Source organism: Canis lupus, chromosome 10 (genome assembly GCF_003254725.2).
Source record: "Canis lupus dingo isolate Sandy chromosome 10, ASM325472v2, whole genome shotgun sequence".
NCBI classification, from domain to species: domain Eukaryota; kingdom Metazoa; phylum Chordata; class Mammalia; order Carnivora; family Canidae; genus Canis; species Canis lupus.
In genome coordinates this window covers 21,839,245-21,866,792 of record NC_064252.1, presented here as the reverse complement: position 1 = coordinate 21,866,792, position 27,548 = coordinate 21,839,245, and the positions used below count along the sequence as shown (strand labels likewise).

General features: G+C 56.3%; 1 protein-coding gene and 1 long non-coding RNA gene across 6 annotated transcripts in view; one reads left to right on the top strand and one right to left on the bottom strand.

Moving 5' to 3' along the window:
- Positions 1-759: 759 nt before the first annotated feature.
- Positions 760-3,276, bottom strand: LOC112666247 (uncharacterized). The gene is made up of 2 exons (XR_003140787.3): positions 3,195-3,276; positions 760-871 (listed from the first exon to the last, which is right to left on the bottom strand). It is a non-coding gene; the product is annotated as an uncharacterized LOC112666247 (long non-coding RNA).
- Positions 2,538-27,548, top strand: part of ARHGAP8 (Rho GTPase activating protein 8) — a 66,764-nt gene continuing 41,753 nt past the window's right edge. The window contains exons 1-3 of one of the 5 annotated variants that reach the window (XM_035721747.2): positions 2,538-2,561; positions 21,272-21,390; positions 22,933-23,103. In XM_035721747.2, the coding sequence (XP_035577640.1) occupies positions 2,557-2,561; positions 21,272-21,390; positions 22,933-23,103 (295 nt within the window). In that variant the 5' untranslated portion in view covers positions 2,538-2,556. The other 4 variants (XM_025456779.3, XM_025456788.3, XM_035721748.2 and 1 more) reach the window with 4 other exon arrangements.

The following is a 27,548-nucleotide window of genomic DNA, read 5'->3' as shown; positions in this document are numbered from 1 at the left end:
GCGACTGGGGGATTTTCTCTTCTGTCCAAAGTTGCTTTTTAAAACAGAAAACCTGCAAATTGTCCCTCTTTTGTGGGAGACTGATCTTGCATTGATAATAAAAAAAAGATGTTTGGGGACGCCTGGGACGCCTGGGTGGCTCAGTGGTTTAGTGCCTGCCTTCGGCCCAGGGTGTGATCCTGGGGTCCTGGGATCAAGTCCCACATCAGGCTCCCTGCGTGGGGCCTGCTTCTCCCTCTGCCTCTGTCTCTGCCTCTCTCTGTGTCTCTCTCATGAATAAATAAATACAATCTTAAAAAAAAAAAAAAGATATTTGTATTCCAAAAAGGACAAGAGACACAAAGCACTAGATTAACCCGATGGAGTGTGGATTGAGTGTGTGAGTCACTGGCATGAATCAAATCCTTGATGTCATTGTCATGTTTTGAGAGAGAAGGATTTGGTGTACAAATAGGCCCATTCCCGCTCTGTCCAGAGGCACACACATGTATGGGTGTGAGAAGTTAGCACCACAGTCCCCTCTTCCCTACCTAGAGTCCTTTGGGAGCAAGCAGTGTACGCAAGAATAAGATGCAGGTGCAAGGTGCTAGTTGAACAGGCTGGCCGGTGAGTATGGTTACAAATTCTTTGCACACAAAAAGGCCGCTGCTTGGGTGATGATGCACATGGATAGCAGGGGTGTGGGAGCGCCTGGCTCCGGGGCCCCAAAGAGACCAGGTCCAGCCACTCGTTGACAAAATCCAAAGGCAGGGAGATGAGTGATGGTGACACAGGAAAGCAGTTTATTCCATTGAGGTCAATGCCGGGAAGACAGCGCACTGACATCTCAAAGGCTGTCCCCAAAGAGCTGAAAAGACATCCAGGTTTATACCTGGAAAATGTGGGACAAAGGTCAGTGGGTTGGAACAGGTGGGCGGTAAGGGTCAGGTCGTCATTGTCGTGGGCTCAGTCACCTGGGGACTTGCTGGCTCAGGGCAGGCCTATTGCTTGAGGGGGTAGTTCTGGTTCCCAACAGGGGATGCTCTGCCTGCAGGGTCTTTCACCTGAGTTAAGAGATACACGGGAGGGACGCCTGGGGGGCTCAGCCGTTGAGCGTCTGCCTTTGGCCCAGGGCATGATCCCAGGGTCCTGGGATCGAGTCCCGCATCGGGCTCATAGTGAGGAGCCTGCTCCTCCCTCCGCCTGTGTCTCTGCCTCTTTCTCTGTGTTTCTCATGAATAAATAAAATCTTAAAAAAAGACAGAGAGAGAGTGAGAGATACATGGGAAAGAACTTAGAAGGTACCACCCGAGGTCAGCACAGAGGCCGTGGGAATCTTCTTTCAATGGTAACAGGAAACGGGGGTCATCCTTTCATCCACGTTGATTGGGGTTGGCGCCAGCTCTGAGCCCAGCCGGGAGCAAACGGCCTCGCAGCCCCGGCCTGCCACAGAATGGAAACAGCCAACGTTTCGTGCCGGGCACTGGTCCTGTCCACACTAATCCATATTCATGTATTTCATGGTTATCATTAGCAAAACCGGCGGGAAGCAGACTGTCTTTTGACTTTGGGGAGGATAAGGCCCTGGTCTAACTCCCTTCCTGCCCCTGGAAAGGTTATGTGTCTCAGACTCAGCCAGTCAGAGGCCTTCTCTGTTTTTTTTGTTTTTTTTTTTTATGTAAATTTAAATTTCAATTTTTTTCTGCTAGTGTCAGGAGAGAAACTCCACAATTTGGTAACACAGTATAAGGGTGTGTTATCAGAGGATGCTTTGGGTTGCAAGGAATAAAAAACTGTGAACTAGTTTAAACGAGAGACTTTATTGGTGCATCAAACTAAAAAGTCCAGAAGTAGGGCAGGCTTTGGGGCAGGTTTGATCCGGGGGTTCTGGAGGACCTGGTTCCTTGTCATCTCTGTTTAGACCACTTTGTGGTCACAGGATGGCCTGGTGAGTCCAGTGCACCAACCTTCCTCATCTAGGTTGGGGGAGGGAAAAGGAGGAAGCAGGATTTCTTCTCTCCCAACTATTCCAGCCAGGACCAGTTACTTCGAGAACCTTCACCATTACCATTAAGGAGGGGGGGTATTATGCCGGCTGGCCTCTGCAATCAGTCCCCCCCCCGCCCCCGAGATGGGGAGAGGTCAGCATGCCTGATTATTTTGGCTGCTGGATGGCGGCTACTGGGCACCATAGAGCCCATCACACACAGTCCACCAGCAGCTGTGCCACCGTCCATGCAAAGCAGCCTGGGACTGGGGAGCCACCTGTCCCTCTCCACCTGGGTCAGGGGAGCACTGGTGCTGGGGCGAGGCATGAAAGGCTCTTGTGGCTGTTGTGTGGAGGCAGATCAAAGGGGCCAGGGTGGGGCAGGGAGGCCTGGTGGGGGGCCGCTGCATGAGCCATCTGCGAGGTGCTGGTGGCCCGGTCTCCTTGGGCCAGTGTGGGGGAGAGAAGTGGTGGCGCCTCATCTACTCTGGAGTAAGAGCCGTGGGGCTTGCTGAGGGACTGCAGATGGGACGTGGGAGCTGGAGGGGAGCCAAGGATGACCCCAAGGGTTTGGACAGCGCCCAGGGACCATGAGGTAGGAAGCCTGGGGAGGGGCTCCAGCTGGCCCTCAGGCCTCCACACAGAGAGGGCAGGTGGGGAGGTGGAGGCAGGACTCTGGTCAGCAGATCTTTGTTTCGGATCATCAGGGTATAGACCATGTTGAGAGCAGGAGGCTGGATGAGATCAGCCGGTGTAGGCAAAAGCGGGGTGCAGACTGGGCCGCGGGGGGTGTGGGGGGGGCTTCAGGGCAGGGAAGTAATGCTCCCACGGGCGGAAATGCAGCACTTGGCCCGAACGACCCTTTAGAGGCCCAAGTCTCCGTCACACTGCCTCCTCCAGGAAGGCCTCCTCCTGGCTCCTCAGCTTGGGTCAGGGCCGCGGTCTCTGGGGAGTTCTGAGCTCAGCGTGGGGTCCCCACCGCGGCCCAGGAAGGCAGCACCGGGCCCAGGAGACGCTTTGGGAGATTTTATGGACTGCTTCCTGCCTGCTCCTCACGTTGCACATCGCCAGCGCGGGCAGGCGGGTGGGCACGGAAGGGGCCAGCCGCACGGGTGGGCTGTGCCAAGGAGGGGCCTGACCCGCGCGAGACGCAGGCGCGCCCCGGGGGCTAAGCCAGGGGCTCGCGGCACCTCCCCCCCCCCGCCCCCGCCCCCGCCCGCGGGCTCACCTGTGCGGCCGGTCCCAGCCCCGCCGCGACCTCCGCCGACCCGGGCGTCCGAGCCCCAGAACCGCAGCGCCGCGCGGGCCGGGCCGGGGCGGGGCGAGGGGCGGGCGGGCGCGGGGCGGGGGCCACTTCCGGGGCGGGGCCAGGTGAGGCGGGTCGGCCGCGGAGCGCAGGTGAGGCGCCGGGGGGCTGTGGGCAGGTGAGGCCCGGCGTCCGCGGGGGGAGCCCGCCCGAGCCTCGCGTGGGGACGCCACGCGGCTCCGACGGTGTGAGCGGGCGGCCGCCCCGGGTCACCGCCCAGGTGGGCCCGGCGACAGGTGTCCGGCGCGGGAAGGCGGGCGAGCCCAGCGGCCCCGCCCGGGGGGGGGGGGTCTGCTCGCCCTTCCCCCCCTCCCCTCTGGGTTTCCTGGAGCACGCTCCTCCCCCTCCTGGCCCCGCACCCTCTCCTCCCCCTCCTGGCCCCGCACCCACTCCCCTCCCTGCTCCCTGCCTCTCCCCCCTCCTGACCCCGCACCACTCCCCTCCCTGCCTCTCCCCCCTCCTCGCCGGCTGCGCACCTCCTCAGTCCCAGCTGCCTGCCTCTCCCTCACTCCCTCCCCTCCCTGCTCCCGGCCTGAGCCCCTCCCCTTCTCTCCCTGCCTCCTCCCGTCCTCTTCTCTCCCTCTTCAACCCTGCACCCCCTCCCCTCCCTGCCTCTCCTCCCCTTCCTCGCCCTCCCTCTTGGCCCTGCACTCCTTCCCTCCCTGCCTCCTCCCACTCCTCCCCCTCTCCCTGCACCCCTACCCTCCCCACCACTCCTCTTCTTTCTCACCCCTGCACCCCTTCCCTCCCTCCACCCCTCCCCTTTCTCCTGCCCCATCCCCTTTCACCCCTAGCCCCCTCCCCAGCCATCTGCCTGTCTGCTGGCCCCCCATTTCCCCCCCATTTGGGGTCTCTCATTTGGCAGGGTTGCATATTGTACGGGCACATCAGCCCCCTCACCCCAAACCAGGGAGGTGGGAGGCATCTTTCCATTTGACAAATGAGGAAACTGAGGCTGAGCAGGTGCTAGGCTGATTCAAAGCCAGGGCTCTGGCTGGGCTGCTGCTGGGCCAGCCCCAGGGGTGGAAGCCCAGGAGTGAGTGGGCCAGAACACACAATCAGTTAGGGGTGAGGCCCTGGCTCCTCTCCCGGTTCTCAAGCCCTGGCATGGGGCCTGGTCCCAGAATTCCTGGGGTCACTGACTGCAGCACTGGCTTGGGGCTGTGTGGGGTGGCTCCCCAGGCCCCTGGAGAAGGACCTTTAGAATCCTCAGGAAGGGGGCACAGGGGTGGGGACATGGCCCTGGCTGTCTGGTGGCCACAGACTGGGAGGTGCTGGGTCAGAGGCTACGCTGTGCTTCAGCACATCTGTGAAATGTGGTGTTAACATTCATGCCGGTGAGAACTCGGAATTTAAGTTAAGATTCAACAGTGAGCATCCTTTGGTTGGTTTCTGTTGGCCGTGGGGGATCTCATTCGTGCGTTTCTCCTTTAATACAGTGACTGACCATTCCTCCGTGTGACACCGGGAGGGGGCAGTGAGCAGGGACACGGGGTACCGGCCTGAGCCCAGCTCCTCCTGTGGACAGCCGCCTCCACAGTCCTTGGACACAGGAGACCCAGAGGGAAGCTGGGGGCTAGAGGGGGGTCACGGGGGGCATCCTGGAGGAGGCAGCCATTGAACTGGAAGATGGATGGGGGAGGTAGGCATGGAAGGTATGCAGGTTGGGGTCACACTGGGCGGGGGGGAGTTATTCACCCATAAGGTGGGGTGGGAATGCCTGCAGAGGACCTGATAGGTGGAGCCGGTAGGAATTCACGTAGATAACATCACTGAATCATTGAAATGGGACTCAGTGAGATGTTTTAAGGTCTGGAAACTTCCTTGACTAGACCTCGTGTAGATCTACGGCTTCTCCCTAACAGGCTCTTCCAGGCTGAGTCGGAGGTGCGCCGTAAACAGTGGCTTCAGTCAAAGGGGGCACAGCAAGAGCTCAGAGCACCCTGGAGCTGCCTGGCGTGCTTATCTTTGGGCTTATCTTTGGCCGCATCCAAGACTCCATCCCATCCTTTGATTTTAATGCTCTTTCCAGGCTGGGGACACTGAGGCACAGAGACGGCAGGGGAAAGAAAGCTGCAAGGGGAGGCAGAAACCTAGGTGTTGAGCAGGGTCGCTTCCTCTCTCAGGGACTCAGCCTCCTAACCTGGGAAACGGCTCCATTGGCCACCCTTCCCTAAGGGCCATCAGGCCCCGACCTGCAGGCTCGCTTGCCCCACGGCTCGCTCACAGCAGCCTCCCGAGGCAGGAGGGCTGTGACTATCCCCCTAGATGAGGACGTGGAGGCAGGGAGGCTCAGGTGACTCTCCGAGGGCGCAGGGCCCGGGCGTGGAGAGCCAGCTGGATGCCCACCGAGCTGTGGCTGCAGCGTCCTCACCTCCCTGCGTCCTCACCTCCCTGCCAGGCTGTGGCACCTCCGGGCCACTGGGGTCGGGCTTCTCGGTGGAGATGTTCAAAGCCTGCAGGTGACGGTCCTTCAGATGCCTCGGAAGTTAGCGTCAGGATCAAAGAATGCTCTCTCTGGTTTCTTTTCAGATACATTGTTAAACTTCTCCATCAACCCTTGGGTTGAAATGGATGCTCAGGGAAGATGTACTGGGTGTGTCCAGAGGCTTCCCGGGCCTCGGGGACACAGCCGAGGGGAGCCCTTCTGGGGACCGCACTGGGTGGTGTAGGGATGGCCTGGGAGATGCTCCTGTGGGGCTCCTGCTGGAGACACCTGCTCCCGAGTCCTGGCTCCTGGAACTTCCGGCAGCCCGCTCTGGGTGCCGTCCAGGTTTTTGGGTCCCCGTAGGGCGGGAGACCCGGCTGAGTCAGGGTCCCCGTGTTCTTGCCTCTCAAACAGGTTACATAAGCAGCAGGTTGTCCTGAGGCTCGGAGGGGACGTCATGGGCATTTAGGAGGGATAGGGTGGCGCTCTGCTCAGCAGCTGGCCCTGGAGCCCGGCTCCTGACCTCCCCGCCCCCTGGCTGTGTGCCCTGGAGTTGCTAACTGGGGTTGCTTGCCACTCCGTGTGCCTTGGTTTCCCCATCTGTAAATGCAATGTTAGTACCGACTCGGGGTTACTGGAAGGAGCGAATGAGTTGACTTGCGCTCAGCACCTGTGACAAGGTGTGGCGCCTTCATAAGTGTGTTTCGCAGTATTGGTTCTACCCACGGACCATGGGGAGCGTGAAGAGTGAGCTTGTGTGGAACCTGCTCCTGCCCTGGCTGAGGGGCAAGCAGTTCTTTCTTCTGATGGAGCCGACGGGCGGGGAGCCTGGTGAGTGTCCATCAGAAGGAACTGGTTTGGCAGGTCAGGAGTCCAGAAACTCCTGGGAAGCCATCCCTTCCCTTCCCCCTCCTGGAGGTGAAATTAAAACAAGCAGAGAGTGACGCCTGGGTGGCTCAGTGGTTGAACGTCTGCCTTTGGCTCAGGGTGTGACCCCAGGGGTCCTGGGATTGAGTCCCCATCCGGCTCCCTGCAAGGAGCCTGCTTCTCCCTCTCCCTGTGTCTCTGCCTCTCTCTGTGTGTCTCTCATGAATAAATAAGTAAAATCTTAAAAAAAAAAAAAAAAGCAAGCAGAGAAAACCCTTGTGGACAGTGGGCTGTGTGGGCCGTGTGGGCCGTGTGGGCGGGCACCCTGGTTATCTACAGGGAGGCTTTGGTGGTTAAAGCCAGGGAGGGCTTTGAACCAGCAGGGGCACGGGTGGGACTTCTGGAAAGTGCTGCTGCTGCTTTTCCTTTTTTCTCTTTTTTTTAAAGATTTTATTAATTTATTTGAGAGAGAGAGAGAACAGAGGCAGAGGGAGAAGCAGGTTCCCCCTGAGCAGGGAGCCTGATGCGGGGCTCGGTCCCAGGACCCCAGGATCATGACCTGAGCCAAAGGCAGACGCCTCACCAGCCAAGCCACCCGGGCACCCCGAAAGTCCCTCTTCGTTAGGTCTTGTTCTCCGCTAAGTTCTGGGTGCCTCTGATGCCCCTGCAGCTCCCAGGTCACCACCGTTGGTTCTGTGCTGTTAAAACACCTTTGGGAGTAAGCAGGACGGCCCAGTGTGAGCTGCTGCCGTGCTGCAGCCACACCTGGTCTGGGCTCGCCCCCACCTGCCTTCACCTGCTTACTCCCCCACCTCCAGCCCACCCCCCCACACACACCTGCTCCTGTATGATTTTTTTTTATTAGATTTTATTCACTTATTCATGAGAAAGAGAGAGGCAGAGACACAGGCAGAGGGAGAAGCAGGCTCCATGCAGGGAACCCAACATGGGACTCGGTCCCGGGACTCCAGGACTCCAGGATCACGCCCTGCCCCGAAGGCAGGCGCCAAACTGCTGAGCCACCCAGGGATCCCCTCCTGTATGATTTTAAGTAGTCCCCAGACTCCATAAATATCACAGTGTGGATCCCTTTTTTTTAACATGACAATACTATTACTATGCTTTTTTTTTTTTTTTTTTTAACATTTTATCTATTTATTCATGAGAGACACAGGCAGAGGGAGAAGCAGGCTCCCTGCATGGGAGCCCAATGCAGGACTTGATCCCAGGACCCCAGGATCATGACCTGAGCCGAAGGCAGACGCTTAACCACTGAGCCACCCAGGCACCTCTGCTTAAAACAGTTAACATAGGGGTACCTGGCTGGCTCATTCGGTGGAATGTGTGACTCTTAATCTCAGGGTTGTGAATTTGAGCCCTACGTTGGGTATAGAAATCACTTAAAATGTTTTAAAAAAACCAATTAACATAATTCCATAATGTGCAGTACGCATTTGGATTCCCATTTGCTTCCAATATCAATTTTTTTATCCCTTTTTATTTACTTATTTATTTTTAATAGGCTCCGCACCCAGCACAGAGCCCAATGCGAGGCTGGGACTTGCAACCCTGAGATTAAGAGTTGCGTGTTCTGGCGACCGAGCTACCCAGGTGCCCTCAGATTGAATTCTTGAATTGGACTTGAGCCAGCGGTAATAACAAGGAACCATTTATGGGTCCCTTCCTCCCTGCAGGAGCCGCTGTGCTCCAGGTAGCCAAGACAGCCCGTGGGAAGGCCCCGAGGCGGCAGCAGCTTGAAGTGTTTGAGGGGCAACCTCAGACAGCCCTGAGGCCTGTGTGGCTGGAGCAGAGAGAGTGGGGCTGGGGTGGAGGTGGCATGAGGTGGCCGCAGGCACAGACGTGAAGAGTCAGTGTTTCAGGTGCTTGCAGGGGCTTGAATTTTATTCCAAGAACTGCAGCAGGTGTTGGTGCTCGCAGGGTGTCAGGAGGCGTCTGGATTGGGTAGTCGGGATATTCAAATCCAGCACGGGGGTGGGGAGATGTATAGAACCGAGATCGGGGTTTGAGAATGGAGAGCGTGGCATTGAGCACTCATTAGGAGGAGTCCCACGGTCTCCCCCTCGCCGCCCTCCTCGCTGGCCCTGGGCTGGTTAGTGTTGGGACTTGGGTGAGGCAGACGCGGCCCTGGCTGTCGGTGACCGTATGGTGATGGGTCGGGGACACACAGGCACATGGTCCAGGCCCATGAGGACTCTGAGGGAGTGGGGTGTTGCCCCAGGGGAAGCCCCTCTCCCAGCTTGGGGTAGGAGGGCCAACTGAGGCCTCAGGATGCTTTTTTTTTTTTTTTAAAGATTTTATTTATTTATTCATTTATTTTTTTAGATTTTATTTATTTATTCATAGAGACACACAGAGAGAGAGAGAGGCAGAGACACAGGCAGAGAGAGAAGCAGGCTCCATGCAGAGAGCCTGACGTGGGACTCGATCCAGGGTCTCCAGGATCACGCCCTGGGCTGCAGGCGGCGCTAAACTGCTGCGCCACCGGGGCTGCCCAGGATGCTTTTGATTATAAGGAAGAGAAAACCCAATTGTGAACTGGCCCAAAAGCCAAGGAGGGTATTTTGGCCCACGAAGCTGAAATGGTCTGGCGATGGTGTGGAGACCAGGTACGGCTCAATCAGGGTCTGGCAATTCCCTGCCTTCTTTATGAACCCCTGGATCTTCAGTGGGGAGCGAGTTGGCTGCAGCATTCTGGCCTCATCTTCATACATGGCTGTGTGGACAGGGACTTCTCTAGGGGTCTTCTCTTGCGATCTTTCCCAGAAACGTCAGGAAAACTTTTCCTGGTGCCTCATGGACCTGAACGAAGCCGTTCCTGGGACCAGAGAAGTGGCCCTGTGCTGACTAGCTCGGGCTTGGCTTCCCCCAACACAGCTTGGAGAAGGGAGATAGGATGACTGTTAGGTAAGCAGGCCACCCGGGAGGGCTGTGCAGGGGATGGTCTGCGCCTGCACGAGCACCCGGGTACCCCGGCGGGGAGGCGGGGGTGGAGCAGCCCTGTCTGCCCAGACGGCCATGGGAGTGGGAGCCGCTGAGTCCTGGGACCGTGGCTGCGAGAGCCCCCAGCGAGCGGCTCTGGGGCAGAGTCCTTTGGCCTGTCGGCGTACCGACCCGGCAAGCTCACGCAGCCCATTACAGCCTGTTTGGGTCTCGCTGCTGGTGTCTCACCTGGGAATCATGCCCGGTTCCAGTGGCCTCTGGTGCTACTACTACCTGGACGCTGGTCCACACGTGCCTTCCTGCCGGTGTCGGGGCCTCAGTGCTGCGTGTGAGGAAGAGCAGGAAGTGGGGGGTCTGCTTTACTGAATTTGGAGCAGAGCTGAAACAAGAGCGTGAAAATCGCTTTTGGGGAAGAGGGAGAGAGAGGGCGCGTGCGTGCACACACCAGGGGAGGGCAGGGGGGAGGGAGACAGAGAATCTCAAGCAGACTCAGGACCCCGAGATCATGACCCGAGCCGAAATCAAGAGTCGACACTCAAACGACTAGAGCCACCCAGATGCCCCTAAAAATTACTGTTTACGAGGTACCACTAGAGACCTGGGAATCCCAACTCTGGTGACCCCCACCCCTCGGCCCCCCAGCCATGGGCAAGGGCTCCAACCACTCCCACGTGGGCACTGCATCCCCTTCCCCTCGGGGTGCCAGCCCCTCTCCCTGGGGCCTGTGAAATACGGGCTTGGGGGCCCTCCCACCCCTCCATCCCTTTAGCAGAAGCTCCTTCTGCGATGCGCGGGCAAACCCTTCCTCTGTGCACCCTGCACACGACCACACCACTCAAATTCAATTTAGTGCTAATTTGCCCGAGGTAAGTAGGTGTTAATTTGTAGCTACTGCATTAAGATAATTGCTGTGAGGGGCCTATTTGTGAAATGTGCAGATATATTTTTATAGCAACAAACCATTTTGCTATGAATTATAAACAGACGGGTCCGGTGATTTGGAATCTCTTTTGCATAACATGCACGTTGCAGCAGGCTTGCTCCGGTCCATGTCTCCAGCCAGCGCCCCCCACCCCCCGCTCCCCCCTCCTCGGGCAGGGGCGGGGGCGGGGGGGCGCTCCTCGGGGAGCCTGGCTCTCGGCTCAGGGGAAAGGGTCTGGCACCGAGAGACCCAGGGGGAAGTGGCGGTGGGCAGACTCAGGTGGAGGGTGATGGAGCTTGTGCCCCAAAACCACCGCTTAGGAGGGTCAGTGCATTTGTAGTATCTGCGCGATGCTAGGTTCTTTTTTTTTTTGTTTTTTGGGTTTGGTTTTTTTTTTTTAAGTTTCTGTTTATTTTTTAAAAGATTTTATTTATCTATTCATGAGAGACACTGAGAGAAAGAGAAGGGGACACAGGTAGAGGGAGAAGCAGGCTCCATGCAGGGAGCCCAACGCGGGACCCGATCTCAGGTCTCCAGGATCCCACCCTGGGTTGAAGGTGGCACCAAACCACCCGGGCTGCCCAGATTTCATTTATTTAACAGAGACAGAGCACAAGTACGGGAGGCGGCAGACAGAGGGAGAGGGAGAAGCAGGCTTCCCGAGGAGCAGGGAGCCCGACGCGAGGCTGGACCCCGGGATCATGACCCGTGCCAATGGCAGGTGCCCCGTGGTGGTAGGTTCTAGGGATCCTGTGCACGCGTCCAGGCAGCAGCTCAGCCCTCACGAAGCTGATCTGCTGAGGGGGCCCCATGGTAACATTAACCTGAGGACCACAGACGCAGGTGCACCCTCGCAGATGAGGAGGGTGGAGGTTTACAGATGAGCTCTGGGACATTAACTGCGTGGGACAGGCTGGGGAGGGGATTGTGTCAACACAGGTCGTGAGGATGAACAGGACATGGGGGGGAGCACCAGTGTGTATTTGGTCTCTGACCCAGTTCTGGGCACGGGGCTCCTTGGAACCCAGGGACCCTCCTGAGTTATGGGAGTGTCTTTTCTCATTCTTAAAGGGTTCCTTTTGGGCACCTTGGGGGCTCAGCAGTTGAGTGTCTGCCTTCAGCTCAGGGTGTGACCCCGGGGTCCTGGGATCGAGTCCCACATCGGGCTCCCCGCAGGGAGCCTGCTTCTCCCTCTGCCTGTGTCTCTGCGTCTCTCATGAGTAAATAAAATCTTTAAAAAAAATAAAATAAAGGGTCCCTTTGGATCTTACCTGAGTTCATGCTAATGAGGGGGCTAGTGGAGGGGGCTAGAGAGTGGACCCCCTCCCTCCTGATGAGAGGGTTTGAGCCTTTCAGCCCTACCCCCCAACCTCTAGGGAGAGACCTGGGGCTGGTAGTTGAGGTCCATCATCAAGCACAGTGATGATTTAGTCCTGCCTCTGTGCTAAGCTGCGTAGGAGAGCTTCCCGGCTGCCGAGCACATGGGGGTGCTGGGAAGGTAGTGCACCCAGAGACCGTGCACACACACACGATACCTTGCCCTGTGCAGCTCCTCTTTTTTTTTTTTTAAAGATTTTATTCATTCATAAGGTCCTGGGGTAGGCGGGAGCGGCATGGGATTTGGGAGAGCATCTGACGGGCTGAGTTTCTGGGGCTGCAGCATAGTGGGGAGAGAGAGGAGGATGCCCAGGGTAAGGGGGTGCAGGTGGAGTCCAAGCCGGACTGGAAGCCCCAAGCTGTGGGGCCTCACATCCTTGAGCGGGAGCCTGCTGTCCTGTGAACAAGGCCGGGCTACATGTGCCTTTTTTTTTACTCCGTGTCCCTTCCTTGCAAAGCTCTAGGTGCCTGGAGCAAGGCTAACATTAAAAGATCATTTCCAGAAAAGGGATAAAGCCATGACTGTCCTACAGACAGAAAAATGGACTCGCGTTAAGGATTTTGTTTAACTCACGAGGGAGCCAGGCGGGTGGTGTCACCGGACGGAGGATCTGACGTACAGAGGTCGGGAATACAGAAATAAAGTGACAGGGAGGCAACTGAGGGCATTTTGGGGGAGGGGGAGGTGGGGGGCAGAGGGAGAGCCCACCGGACTTCCACCTTCCACAGGACAGGACGGGATTTGCATCTCTGTAGACAAGTATTATTTTGTGTTGCTCTCAGCTCTCTGCAGTTTGCATAGTTAAAACTCCCAAAGGATGGAGCGGGGTAGCCCCCGGAGGGGGTTCTCTGTTCTGGACAATGTATAGTTTCCTTTCTTTCTTTCTTCTTCTTTTTTTTTTTTTTTTAATTTAATCAACTTATTTGACAGAGAGAGAGAGAAGGGGATAGAGCACAAGCAGGGGGAGCAGCAGAGGCAGAGGGAGAAGCAGGTTCCCTGCGGGGAGCCCGATGCGGGACTCGATCTCAGGACCCTGGGGTCACGACCTGAGCTGAAGGCAGACGCTCAACCACTGAGCCTCCCAGGCGCCCCTGTTTTGTGATTCTGGTAATTCATAGGAAGAGGCAACCTGAGTATGTGAGAAACTTGAATCAGGTTCTCGAGGGACATGAGCCAATAGATATTTATCTATAATTTTGTCTGCAGGTGTTGGCTTTTTATGCAGTTGTGGGCGCTAGCAAATCTAACATCCGTAGGGCAGCAGGAATTCTCCGTTTATCTCCAGGCAGAAGTCCGTCCCTGAATAAAAACCTCAGCGTTTGCTTTGAAGGCCTTCAACAGATTAGACGAGGCCCACCCACGTTCTGGTACATTAGCAGCTTTACGCAAAGTCAGGGGGATTAACTGTAAACGTTAATCCCATCTACAGGTACCTTCACAGCCACACCCAGGCTGGTGTTTGACCAAACAGCTGGGCTCCACTGGCCAGACAAGTTGACACGTAAAATCAACTGTCACAAGGCCGATAGGACCAGATTTACCCTGGTGCCCGAGCCCACTGCTCGCCTGGATGCCTCCCAGCCAGTCAGCGCCACTTGGGCTCCTGGACCTGCAGCTGTGGAACCAGCTGGGCCCGGTGGGAGCAGGACACTGGCCTCCCCGAGGGGCTCCTCAGCTCCTTAAGCAGCAGCAGCACAGAGGGGCTTCCTTCTCCTACGCTGGCCGGGCTCCCATCCTGTTCCCATCCCGCGTGGGGTGGGGTTCCACTGACCACGTGCAGTGGGGGTGAAGAACCATCTGATGCTGGTGCGTGCCGAGCCTTATTTTACTCGAGTATAAGATTGTGGGGCTGGGGGAGCTTACAGGGTCCTCCTTACAGACCCCTCCCTCCACCTGTTGCCACAGCAAGGCACCTGCCCACCTGTGCGTTTGCAAAATTCAAAACAAACAAAGCTGCCCGTGCTTTCTGAGATAGGCGATCCGGGTACAGGTTTTGAGCAAATGAAGGAAAAAAGGAGTAAATATCACTTTGTTTGGTTAAAGCGGACTCTGGAGGAAAAGCAAAGCCTCCTTGGCTTTGGTGGCCTTGAGCTCCCCAGGCCCAGCTGCTTCCTCATGCGGCTCAGCAGGGAGGCTCTTCCCCCCGAGACAGAGGAGCAAGAAGAGGCCTGGGTCCCTCCTGGCTGTTCTCAGCGCCTCCTGCGAGGCTTTGAAGTGAGAATGTTCCAGACAGTTCTCCCCTGGGTCGGGTGGGTCCCTCAAGACGTGTCCCCGGAACGTTGCTTTTGAGCTATTTGCCTGGCTTGTAGCAGGTGCGTCGGTCCAGGCTAGCCCACAGAAGGGGTGCGGGAGCACCCTGAAGCTCTGGGGGTGGGGACAAGGTGGCCCCTTCCCATGCTCCAACTTTGGGGAGGCCCTCTGGCCTGTCGTGAGGGATAAGCAGAATGACCGGGTGGTGGTGAGTCCCCCACAAGGCTGGGTGGTCCCCTTTCCGCCCCCCGACAGCAACAGCCCTCGGCACCCTTGTGCCTGGCAGCCAGTCTCATTAGGTGGCCCAGGGACGCGTGACCAGGTGAACAAGCTCTCCACTTAGCAGGCTTTCTGGCCGGCACTCCTTGCACCCCAGCTGCCATGGCCCGAGCTGTGGGGGTAGATGATTGAGTTTCTTTTCTCACTTTCACCTCAGGTAGTGGGTGGCTCGCAGCCGGGCCCTGATGTCACCACTGCCACCCTCCCTGGAGCTGCCTGCAGCTCCGGGGAAAGCCAGATTTGGAAGGTGGCTCGGTGCTCCCGACGTGGACACCGTGGGCCCGGGGGTCTGTGTGGGGCAGTGCTGGGCCTCCGTTGCCTGGTGCTCTGGGCCCTGCATCCTGCCAGGGAGCAACCTGATCCCGTGTGTGGACCCCAGCCCTGGCCAGCTGGCTGTATGGCTTCCATCCCATCTGGCTTCCCTGTGCTCCGAAGCCATGGCCTCTAGGGTTGGGGACCTTGGAAAAATGTGGGCGACGCCAGCCCAGGGAGGCCGTGGGCACAGTTGGTAGCAAGTCTGGTCACTGGTATGAAATGTGGGTCTTGAGCGACTGGTCTGGAACTGTCTTGTGTGCTGGGGTAGGAGGTGGTGTCACAGCGGCGAGGGCCTTGTTGGAGATGGGGGCCTGGGTCCCAGGTGGAGCCAAGCCAGGACCTGCGTGTGTGCACGTGAAAGGTGTGACTCCCCAGGCCTCACCTGCCCTTCTTCCTGGGGCCACTCCCCTTCCCCGTCCCTCCCCTGCCCTGGGCTCCCTCCTTGTGCCCTGCCAGGGTCTCCCACCAGCAGTGTCCTGGCTGCACCCCCAGGACTTGGCAGCAGGGCCCTGCTCCGTCTCAGCCCAGAGAGGGCAAGGCCCCTGGCAAGGCCACCAGCCATCCGAGGAGGGTGGGGGGGGGGGGGGGAGACATGGAGGGAGGGCGCAGGCTGGTTGGAACTGGAGTGTGAGCTGGGTCACTATCGCCAGGGCTCCCAGAAGTGGAAATGCAAACCACCCAGGGCTGCCTGTGCCGAAGTGGATGAGAGGTGGACGGGAAGGAGACGGGAGTCCGTGGAGGCAGCTCCGGGCCGCATCGGCCTCAGTTCTGTTGTCCGATAAATGGGGGCAGATGGTGGCCTTTGTCAGGGCCGGGCCGGGGCTGTGTTCCCGCCTCCCTTGTTCCCTCCGCAGTCGTACGGGGTCGGAATTGCTCCGAGAGCAGGAGCTTGGAAGGAATAGTAGGGAGCACGTGCTTGATGCGGGAATTGATGCTGTTCCTTGCGGGTTCTCTGTGCGTCTCAGCTGAACCCTGGGAACGGGGCTGGCATAGCCCCTGCGTGGCCCTCCCCACTGGCGGCTCCGGGCAGGTTCCTGTGCACGGTGACGGGGTCCTGTGCCACCCCAAGGACACGGACCAGGCCCCATCAGTACCGTCTGCCATTCGGACCCTGTTGGCAGCTCCCCGTGTCCTGGGACCAGCTCCCCTGCTTGTTCATGAACCAGGGTTCCAGCAAGCTCTGTGCTCACGCCACTGCCCTTGGCCTTCCGGTGTCTGATGCGCCCACCCCGCCCCTCCTCGCTCTGTCTCTCTCTCTCCTTTTTTAAAAATTTTATCTATGGGATGCCCGGGTGGCTCAGTGGTTGAGCACCTGCCATCGGCTCAGGGAGCGACCCCGGGGACCCTGCAGGGAGCCTGCTTCTCCCTCTGCCTGTGTCTCTGCCTGTCTCTCAGGGTCTCTCATGAATAAATAAATAAAAATCTTTTTAAAAAAGGATTTTTATTTATTTATTTGACAGGGCATGGGTGAGCGGGGCGGAGGGGCAGTGGGAGAAGCAGGCTTTCCGCTGAGCAGGGAGCCCAGTGACGTCGGATTCAATCCCAGGACCCTGGGACTGGGACCAGTGACCTGAACCCAAGGCAGATGCGTCACTGTCTGGGGCCACCCAGGTCCTACTTTTTTTTTTTTTTTTTTAAATAACATCAGTTTTTGAAGAGGCTGGGCTAGTTGCCATGTGGAATGTCTGGTTCTAGATTTCACGGTGCCCTCTCTTGTGTTTGTGGGTTCCCGAGGGCCAGTTCGTCTAGAACAGCCGTGCTGGAGGCTCCCTGAGATCCACAGGAGACCTTCGGGCACAAAGTCTTGGTGGGTGTGTCCTCGGCCCAGCAGCGCCCCGGGAGCTACCGACGGTGGCGGCTCACTGGCGTTAGGCTTGCTCACTTGACTAAGGCGCCGGCCAGGCACCCAGACACAGGCATGTGCCCCCCACTCCTTTCCTGCGCCCCAGATCCCCTGCCTCCCTGCGGGGAGGTGTGCTCCTGGCGGCTTGGGCTGACTATTCTGGGGTCTGGGATGTTAGGGGCTGATGGCTGGGCTCAGAGTGGTCGGTCCGGGTGGATTACAAAATGCACGTGTAATCTGAGTATGACTCTATTTTTATTTTTTAAAGATTTTATTTATTCATGAGAGGCACAGAGGGAGAGAGGCCCAGACGCAGGCAGAGGGAGAAGCAGGCTGCCTGCGAGGAGCCCGATGCAGGACTCGATTCCGGGCCCCCGGGATCACACCCTGGGCCAAAGGCAGACACTCAACCGCTGAGCCCCACCAGGTGTCCCCAAGAGTGAGTTTAGAGAACATGGGTGTATCCAGACCAAGACCGGAGGCAACGTGCAGAAATAAAAATTGTTCGCAGGATCCGGGGCAGCTTTCCTCCCCTTAAATTACGTCCTTGGTGTTGCTGTTAGGCCAAACTTTGCCGTCTAGACATGCTCTGAGTAGAGGGAGGGCAACGGATTGAATTGCGGCGACATGAAGCGGACCAGGCTCGCTAAGAGATCATGTTATCAGCCTGGCACGAGGGACATTTGGATCAAGGGCAGAGCAGTGACCTTGGGGGCCCCATGGAATGCGGGTCGCTCAGCCATGTCTTGGGGGCAGAGGGAGCCAGGGCCGGTGCCGGTGTAGGGCTCAGGGTGTAGGGCCTGGGTTGGGTGTAGGGCCTGGGTCAGCTGGGGTGCCACGTAGCTCCATTGCTAAGCCAGTTTCCCCCTCAGAGTTTTCGGAAACGAAGTTCATTTACCTTGTAACACAATCAGAAAGAAAAGCAGGGTGGGCGTGGTCGTTTCATTCTCCTCGAATAGAGGACGTTGAGGTAGTTTTCATGGACTTTTCAAAGAAAATAATTTTGTTAGAAGTGACAGGTCGTCTATAATCCAAACTGGCTTATGCGGGAAAGAGGATTCATTGGAAAAATAAATAAATAAATAAATAAATAAATAAATAAATAAATAAATAAATAAATAAACAAACAAACAAACAAAAACATACATACATACATACATACATACATACATACATACATAAATAAATAAATAAATAAATAAATAAATAAATAAAAAGAGGATTCATTGGATCTTTGCATCCAGGTGCAGCTGAATCCAGGAGCATGGTGTTTTAGGGGACTGCTTCTCTGCCTTGCTCTGCCTTTTTCTGCCTTTGGGTTCATTCTTCTCACATTCCACCTGGTGACCTTTGGTAGTTCCAAGCCCACCGCCTCATGGTTTGGGGTGCAACGGAATAAACTTAAGTATCTTTTCTGGGATGCCTTGGGGGGCTGAGTGGTTGAGTGCCTGCCTTCGGCCCAGGGCATGATCCTGGAGACCTGGGATCGAGTCCCACGTCGGGCTCCCTGCAGGGAGCCTGCTTCTCCCTCTGCCTGTGTCTCTCGCTCTCTCTCTGTGTGTCTCTTATGAATAAATAAGTAAAATCTTAAAAAAAAAAAAGTATGTAAAAAAGATATCTTTTCTTAGGGCACCTGGGTGGCTCTGCCAGTTAAGCATCTGACTTTTGGTTTCAGCTCAGGACATGATCTCAGGCTTGTGAGATCAAGCCCCATGTCGGGCTCTGTGCTGGGCATGGAGCCTACTTTATTTTTTTATTTTTTTTAAACATTTTATTTATTTATTCATAGAGACGCAGAGAGAGAGAGAGAGGAGAGAGAGAGGCAGAGACAGAGGCAGAGGGAGAAGCAGGCTCCATGCAGGGAGCCCGACGTGGGACCTGATCCCGGGTCTCCGGGATCACGCCCTGGGCTGGAGGCAGCACTAAACCCACTGAGCCACCAGGGCTGCCCATTTATTTTTATTATTTTTATTTTTTTATTTTTTAAAGATTTTATTTATTCATGAGAGACACACAGAAGAGAGAGAGAGAGAGAGAGGCAGAGACACAGGCAGAGGGATAAGCAGGCTCCATGCAGGGAGCCCGACATGGGCCTCGATCCGGGGTCCCCAGGATCACACCCCGGGCTGAAGGCGGCACTAAACCACTGCGCCACCGGGGCTGCCCTGGAGCCTACTTTAAAAAAAAAAAAAAATCATTTCTTCTCCATAGCTTTTATGGAAGTCTCAGAATTCGCCCCGATTAGCACAGTGGAGACGTGGGATCACTCCCGACCTTACCTCTGTGGCTCAGGGCGTTTGCAGCCGTGATTGGCCAGGCAAGGACCCCATGTTCTGACCCTGGGGCCTGAAGTGGGTGCGTTACTGGCAGAGGGGGCAGGGATGCTGGTGGCCATGAGGACAGCTGTCCGCTCTGTCCAGCCAGGTCCCCCTTCCTCTGTGACCACAGGCCTGGACTGTGGCCGTGGTGCGTGTCTATGGTGTCCTCCTGTGGTGCAGGCAGTGTAGACCGGGGATGCTGTGCCCCTGCCGTCTTTGGTGTCGGGAGGCGGCCTCCGCTGCCCCTGTGGCCTCTGCAGGCTCCTTGGCCACTGTCAGTTCCTGCATGTTTCTGCTGAAGGCCGCTCCCTTCCTCCTGCTGACCATTTCCTGTCCGGGTCCCTCTCAGCCTGAGCACTTTTGAGGGCACATGTCCGTTCCCCCCTGTGTCTGGGACCCAGGGTCCTGCCCAGGGCATGCCTGTCGAGGGAACAGATGTGGTTTCCCGCTGCCGCCAGGCATTCCGCAGTGTGACACTGGCCCCCTGTCCTGCACGCAGCCCTTCCACCTCCTGGGCAAGCCCTCCCCAACTGCCTGACCCTGACACGTCTGACCCCCCGAATTCCCTCAGTTTTCACAGCGTGAACAGACACACCCACACATCAGCACCTGGGAGTAGAATGTGGCCAGCCCCCATGCCCTTCCCTGTTGACAGAGGCTGGCCTCTGTCGCCGTAGGTTTGTTTTGCCTGCTTCAGACTTTTAAAACGTGGAATCGTGTACCTGACCTTTTGCTGGGTGTGATGGTGAGACACCCCCTCCCTGCCCCGGGTTGGGACGCACAGCTGTGGAAGACACACGGCTGCGGGGCGGGTGGCCGGGGGACGGTCTGGTTACAGCTGCCTTCCACTGGCTGTGGCTACTTAGGCTTGGGGCTGTTTTGAGAGTGCCGCCCAGAGCCCCCGGCCCCTGTCTTCCCATGCACAGATTTCCATGCACATTCTGCTGCGTGTGTGTGTGTGTCCAGGACTGGGACCCCGGGGCCTGGGGCGCCCACTTACAAGTATTCTTCATACTAAGATTCTAGTGTTTAAACAGCAGCTGTCATGGGCAAGCACGGACTCTGACTTCCTCTCCCCCGCCCCAAAGTGATCAGTTGTGACCATGATGAGGGGGTCTCCATGAACCCCTTCCCCCAGGCAAGGGACATGCATCTCCGGACCCTGGGCCCTCCCTGACTCTCTCTGCTCCTGCACACCTCTGACCGGTGCCCTGGGTGAGTGCCTCTGCATCATCTCGTCCCGGGCTCTGCACCCGGGCAGATGACTCCCTGACCCCTGGGTCAGTTTTCTCATCTGTAAAATGGAGAAGGAAAAACACAGGGAGTTTTGAAGAAGGGGAAGGGGAAGGAAGATTTTTACATTTTTCATGTTCATAAAACATGCTTTACGTTGTCAGCTGTGCATTGTTTTAGTTTGGATCACTGCATCTTCTCAGAGCCCCATGGGCTTCTGCAAAAATGAGAAACGGCTAAATGTGGAAAAATAAATGGATTTATCACCCCTCATCCTAGCACTCTTAGAAAACATCATTTTAACAAAGTCGTATGTTTCCTTTTGCTATTAAAAATGGGTCCGGGGCACCTGGGGGGCTCAGACGGTGGAGGGTCTGCCTTTGGCTCAGGTCATGATCCTGGGGTCCTGGGATTGAGCCCCATGTCAGGTTCCCCACTCGTGTTCTCTCGCTCTCTCTCACAAATAAATAAATAGACAAATAATTTTTTAAAAAAATAACGCACAACCGTGAGCAGTTCTGATCAATCTTTGCTGGCCTCATTTCCCCCTCCCTAAATGGGTGCAGGAGGGTGCGTGCATCTCTCTGAGCAGAAATGATGGTGGCCTTGAGGGCTTCGGTTCTGGTGGCACTGTTCTCGCTCCAGGTGTGCCCCACCCTTGTGGCCGCCCTGCCCTGCCCCGCTGGGACATGGGGCTGCTTGGTGAGGGGGAGCCCTGGCCGCGGGCAACAGTCCCAAGGAAGAGGCCGTCACACGTGGGGTCGGCGCCACCTTCGGGGCTCCGGCTCCTTGGACCTCCCCCACGTGGAGGGGGTGCTGGGCAGTTGAACAGAAGTGGAAACATTGTCTCGATTTGGGGTCTTGGGGAATCAGAAGTGGGTGCGTTTTTTTTTTCTTAAACGTTTTATTTATCTATTTGGGGGGGGGTGCGCACAATCAGGGGGAATGGCAGAGGGAGAAGCAGACTCCCCCCTGAGTAGGAAGCCCGAAGCAGGACTTGATCCCAGGACCCCAGGATCACGACCTGAGCCAAAGGCAGAGGCTCAACCTGCTGAGCCACCCAGGCACCCCGAGAAGTGGGTGCTTTTTTTTATGTTAAGGAGAGAAAAGCAAGCCAGGCACCCAAAGGGCATTTCCTTCCGTCCTCGAGCCCTAGCATGTCCTTGTGTGCGACGTGTCCCTGGTTCTGTGTGCTTCTCCCTCAGGGTGTCGGAAGGACCCTGTGCCCGGATCCCGAGAGGTGGCCTTGGGACGGTGTGCCTGGGCCGCCCTGCCCGGCGGCAGAGCATGTCCCGGCTGGACCTGGAGCAGCTGGCCGAAATAGGTAAATGTGTCTTCTCCTCCGGCCTCGTCCTGCGAGGAGGTCATTGGCGCGTTTGCTTTTAATGCATAATATATGTATGTGACTCGGGAAGTCGGCCCCTGTAAAGAGTGCCCGGTGAGGTCGTCCTCATCTGGGGTCGTACCAGTCCCCTGTCCCAGCCGGCCACACGGAGTGCCTTTTTAATCTTTCCAGGGCACTTTTGCACAGGTTCAGATGAGCCCCTGTGGGCGATGAGAGCCACCCTCCTGGGTTGTTGGGGGGCTCAGGTGGGATGATAATCCTTGTTCGCTGCTGAAGGCCACGCGTGAAGGTACCAGATTCTGTATCCCCATGTCACAGACCAGCAAACTGAGGCTCAGGGTAACAGGGAACCATGTCAGAGCCAAGCCTCTGGAACCACCCCTGGCGTTTTGGTGAAGATCACATGTGTGTATGTTTACATGAAAGGCTATTCCTTGGTTGGTTTTTTTGTTTTTTTGTTTATAAATAAAACCAAACATTTATTTACGTGGAGGAATTCCAACCCTGGATCTTTCACATGTGAAGGATGACATATTCTATGTGTACACAAAGCAAGGGGTGACAGGGCTGTAACAAGCAGTGTGGCCTTGGGCACTCATTCCCCATCTCTGAGCCTCAGTTTCCATTTCTGTCCACATGGAGGACAGTATTCAGCCCTGAGGCCTCATTCTATCCCTCCATGGTTCTGCATCCTCATCAGGTGCATAGTGGGTACACAGCAGAGGTGGGTGCATAGTAGGTGCACAGGAGAGGTGGGTGCACACTGAGCAAATGCATAGTGGGTACACAGGAGAGGTGGGCACATAGTGCACAGGAAAGGCGGGTACATAGCAGAGATGGGTGCTTAGTGGGTGCACAGGAGAGGTGGGCACATGGTGGGAGCAGAGAGAGGTGCATAGTGAGAGCACAGCAGAGATAGGCACATAGTGGGTACACAGGAGAGGTGGGCACACACTGAGCAGATGCATAGTGGGTTCACACTAAGCAAATGCACAGTGGGTGCACAGGAGAGATGGGCACATAGTGGGTACACAGGAGAGGTGGGTACATAGCAGAGACAGGTGCTTACTGCGTGCACAGGAGAAGTGGATGCATGGTGGGAGCACAGGTGCATAGTGAGAGCACAGCAGAGATAGGCACATAGTGGGTACACAGGAGAGATAGGCATGTATTGGGTGCACAGGAGAAGTGGGTGCATGGTGGGAGCATAATAGAGATGGCCACATAGTGGGAGCACAGCAGAGATAGGCACATGGTGCACAGGAGAGATGGGCACATAGTAGGTGCACAGGAGAAGTGGGTACATAGCACAGACGAGTGCATACATGGTGCACAGGAGAGGTGGGTGCATGATGGGAGCACAGCGGAGACAAGCGCATAGTGAGGAGGCACTGCGCAGAGGGACAGTGGTTGCACAGCTGAGGCATGTGACTCCTATAAAAAGACCTCAGGAGGCCCCCTCGTTGCCTTTCTTCCTCGGGAAGACAGCTGACTTCCTCTAATCCTCGCCGTCTGCCGTAGAGCTGCAAAGAGATGAAGAGGAGGCAGCTGCCCTGAGCATGGCGGGAAGGCCCTTGGTGATGCCCACGACGGGAAGGCCCTTGGTGGTGCTCACGGCTGGCCAGGACCCGGCGCTGAGCATGGATCACCCCTTCTACGACGTGGCCAGGCACGGCATCCTGCAAGTGGCAGGTGGGTCGCAGCTGGTGGCCCCAGGCACACTGACAGTGCCGCGTCCCCGTGGCACGGGCGGGTTCTTCCCCGCTGCTTCACTCCAGCTGGCTGTGGCCACAACGGGAACTGAAAGAACCTGCCAGGGTTTTGACATGCCTGTCGGAGTCAGAGCATCGCCGGGTGCTCCGGGAAGCCAGCAGGCGGCGTTGGTCTTTAAGGAGCAGAGGCCAAAATTAAACGGATTGCTTTATTAACCAAGGACGGTGTTGTGCTGCTTCCCATCAAAGGGAACAAACATCTGCCCACACTTAGAAGATGAGCAGCCCCATGGCCAGCAGTGGGTCTGGGGGAATTTATTGTGTCACTTTGACGAGGCCTGAGGGGTCAGGGCCGCATGGTGTGTTTCATGGGGGCAGCATTTTAGTTGGGGTCCCCCGGGGGGACAGAACCAGGAGATACAATATCCAGAGATACAGTAAGAGGAGGCTTATTGTAGGGATTGGCTCTCGCATGACCGTGGAGGCTGAGAAGTCCCAAGATCTGCCGTCTGCAAGCTGGGGACCCAGGAGGACCGGTGGTGTAAGTCCTAGCCTGGGCTCTGGGGAACCAGGAGCACTGGTGCTCCCAGGTGCCCGAGGCCTGGAGAAAGTGGGTGTCCCAGCTCAAGCATAGAGCAAACTCGCCCTATGCCCTTTGGTTCCATCCAGGCTCCTAACAGATTGGGGTTGCCCTCCCGTGTTGGGGTGGGCGACCTTCTTTCCTCAGTTCAAAAACTGCTCTCCCCTGGAAGCACCCTTGCAGACACACCAAGAATACTGTTTTACCAGCTGTCAGGGCCTCCCTTTGCCCAGTCGGGGTGACTCGTGGAGTTAGCCGTCATGGGCAGTGACCCTACCATCTCACCTCTTTGTCCTCTGCACCAAGCTCCATAAACAGTAGTTCCTGTCCCAAAGGAGCTGGAGACTTGTCAAGGTGATGATCAAACAGAGGGATGGTTCTCAATAGTTGGAGGCTCTAGAGACACAAGTGCTAAGTATTTTGGTGCACACTAAGTGCAGAGGCCCAAGGAGAGGATGGGGATGGACAGGTGGACAGCCATTCCAAGCCCCAGATGTTCATTTTGGAGAACTGTTAAGGTTTAGGGAACAGGGATGGTTGCTGGATCCCATGTGGAGGCACAGGTCAGGTGCTTCCTCAGAAAAGGAAGGCAGGAAACATAGGTATTTTTCATAAGAGGAAAAAAATACATTATTTATGTTAACATGCAATGGGTTATTTTTAAGGATTTTTAGGATTTATTTAAGAGAGAGAGAGAGCATGCACACATGCATGAGCAAGAGCAAGGGGAGGAGCAGAGAGAGAGGGACAAGTCGACTCTATGCTGAGTGGAGCCCGATCCCACCACCCTGAGATCATGACCTAAGCCAAAATCAAGAGCCAGAGGCTCAATTGACTGAGCCACCCAGACACCCCTGCAATGGGTTATTTTTAAATGAATAAATATTTTTAAAAATTTAAATAAATATTTTAAACTTTTCTCGTTCAGATTTCTAGTATGGTCAATTTCAATAGAAATAACCTGCTTTTTAAAAAAATTTAAGACTCTTTGAGGGCTGGGGCACCTGGGTGGCTCAGTTGGTTGAGCCTCTGACTCTGGTTTCGGCTCAGGTTGTGATCTCTGGGTTGTGAAATCAAACACATTGGGCTCCGCGCTGAACTCGGAGTTGGCCTGGGATCCGCCCTCGCCCTCGCCCTCGCCCTCTCCCGCTGCCCCTCCCTGAGCTCGCACCTGCTCTGCCTCTCTCTAAAATAAATACACGTGCTGCCGAAGCAAGCACCGTCTCTAAAATAAAAGAATGAAATCTTTTTTTTTTTTTTAATGACATCTTTAAAAAGCAAAACAGGAACAACTCCTTGAGGGCCTCGGTAACTTTTAAGAATATCAATGGGTTGGTTCCAAGATCTAAGTCTGCGAAGTGGTGGCCTTGTGCGTGAGCTGTCTGGGTGGATGTCCCTTGTGTGCTGGGGAGGAATGTGTGTGTCCTGCCGTGTCGGGCGGAGAGTTTTACGTATTCAGTTCGGTTCAGTTGATGAATGGTGTCCACATCCTCTCCTTCTCAGTCACTTCTGTGTCTCCTTCCATCATTTGCCGACCGGGGTGTGTTCAAAGCGCCCTGATTGGCATTTGTTAGTTCCTGCCTTTGGTTCTATCTGCTTTTGTTCCATGTGTCTCGACGCTTTGCTTTTAGGGGGCTTGTCCCCTTAGGATTGTTACGTCTTCTTGATGCATTGACCCCTGCCTAAAGGGTCCTAGCAGCGTGGGGTGAGGTTCCCAGGGGCGCAGAAGGAGAGTTGAATCAAGGGCGGGGGGCCCTAGGAAATGAGTTGGGGTCATTCCTTTAATGCAGGCCTCATCTCCACCTGCTGGGCAGGGGACCTGGGGGCCGGGACAGGGTTCCTTCCTGAAGCAAGGCTGTCGGCGTCCTCGAGGTTTTTGGTGGGTCCTTTGGCACCACCGTTCAGGGTCTGTGGGCTGCCCTGGGTTGTGAGCAGGTTCTTCCAGAGGCGCTCCAAGGTCATCTTAGTGGGACGCCTGAGCCCAGTCTCGAGCTACAAGTTTCCTTACAGGGGGGTGGGGAAGGATTACAGCTTGAGTCCCTGGATTCTGGAGACTTCTCTTGTGTTAGACCAGAATTCTCATTTAAATAGCAGCTTCTCTAGATGTTAACTGTCTTTAGGGAAGATCTGATGGCCTCAGGCCGCCCTCTAAAGATGCCAGCCCAGCCAGAGGACCTCAGGAGTCCAATGGAGGCGGCTGGAGCAAAGCTGGGCGGAACCAGCTCTGCACGTGGGTGACACAGACGTCATAGTCCAAGAACTAGAGCAACGGAAATCTAAACACTGCAGCCTGAGTGACGCGGCGGCTGAGGAGAGAGGAATCATTAGAACACAGATCAGCATCCTTGAAACCCCCGTTGGCTTTTCGATCAGAGCACCCACTGGAAGAGCCCCTGGCATTGCCTCACGGAGGGTCAGCCCTCTGTCCCCTCCTCCCAGCCTCACCTGGGCGTCCGGTTCTGTCCCCTCGTCCCCTCATCCCTCACTCCGGTTCATGCTCCTCTGTGGATGGCCTGCCCGGGGCGGGGACGGTTCACCACCTGGAACCCTTCCTGCTCTACCAGGAGGTGACGTGGGCCACGCTGTGCCTCCTGCCACAGTGATGAGCAGACATGGCTCCCCACCAAGGGGAGCCCCCCCATTTCCTCTCTGGGTGTCACCTCCCCCAGAACTGGACGGCCAGGTCTGCAGCCAGAAACCAGGATCTTGTACAAAGTAATAATGAAAGATCTGTCAATATTTAAGGGATGTGCACTTGGCCAAGCAGAAGCTCTATGAAATTGTGAATCCTTACGATAGCGTTTTGTGAATACAGTTGACGTGAGGATTTTAAGAAACGGGTCACGTCTGGAGCTCAGCGTGGGGCCGGGGCCATGCAGCCAGAGCAGATGACGTGGTGGAGAGCAGAGTGCACGGGGACCAGAGAGGCCGGAGGTCTAATCCAGAGACACGGAGGCGGCGAGGGGCAGACCAGAGGACAGGCAGGTCTGGTCTGGTCCTCCTGATTGACAGGCCGCCGCCCCAGACCCGGATCTTTCGCCCTCAGTTTAGACCCGGGCCCGGCTTCCCTGCAGGTTGCAGACAAAAATGGGTCTTCAAGTTTCCTTTCTGCGAAAGAGATGAGCAGCCTTAAAACAAAAACCCAAAGGGACAAGCTCCCCAGTCCTTCCTGGTCAGGTCGCGGCCGCCTCTATTATGCATTTGAGTCGTGCTTCCCTCGGAGCAGATGACGGATCGTCAGGAGCGCGTTCCGGGCCATGGCTCCGGGAGCCGTTTCTTTATTCATAAACTGGGCTCTCCCGTCTCGGGGACGGTGAGTGATGTTGGGCTGTGCACAGCAAGGAGGGGGAGACGGGCCATGAATTAAACTGACGCCTCGCAGAATTTGCATTTTATTGATAGTTTTCATTTCGTTCCACGTTATATCATCCGGAAGCCCATTTTCAATATGCTGGCCGGTGTTACCCGAGAAGGACGGAGGGGCATTTACTCGTATTGACTGGTGGTGTTAATGCACGTGCTGCGTAGACTGCTTAATAAGTGGGGGGCCGGACGCACCTGGGATTTCTCAGGGTGGCCCAGGAGGCCTGTGCTCAGGCAGCTGTGGAGCTTGTGGGGCGCTCGGGGGCTGGGGGTGCCGCTCTGCCGCTCGCGTGGCCTCTCTGGGCCTCAGCTTCCTCTTCTTTTTTTTTTTTTTTGTCAGCTTCCTCTTCTGTAAATGAAACCGCCACCTGGAGACACCTGCCGTCTGCCCTGGCCTAGGGTAACGGGTCACATTTATTGAGCACTTACTGTATGCCAGTGCTATGCCGTGACTTCGTCGGTGTTACTGACTAGGACTTCCC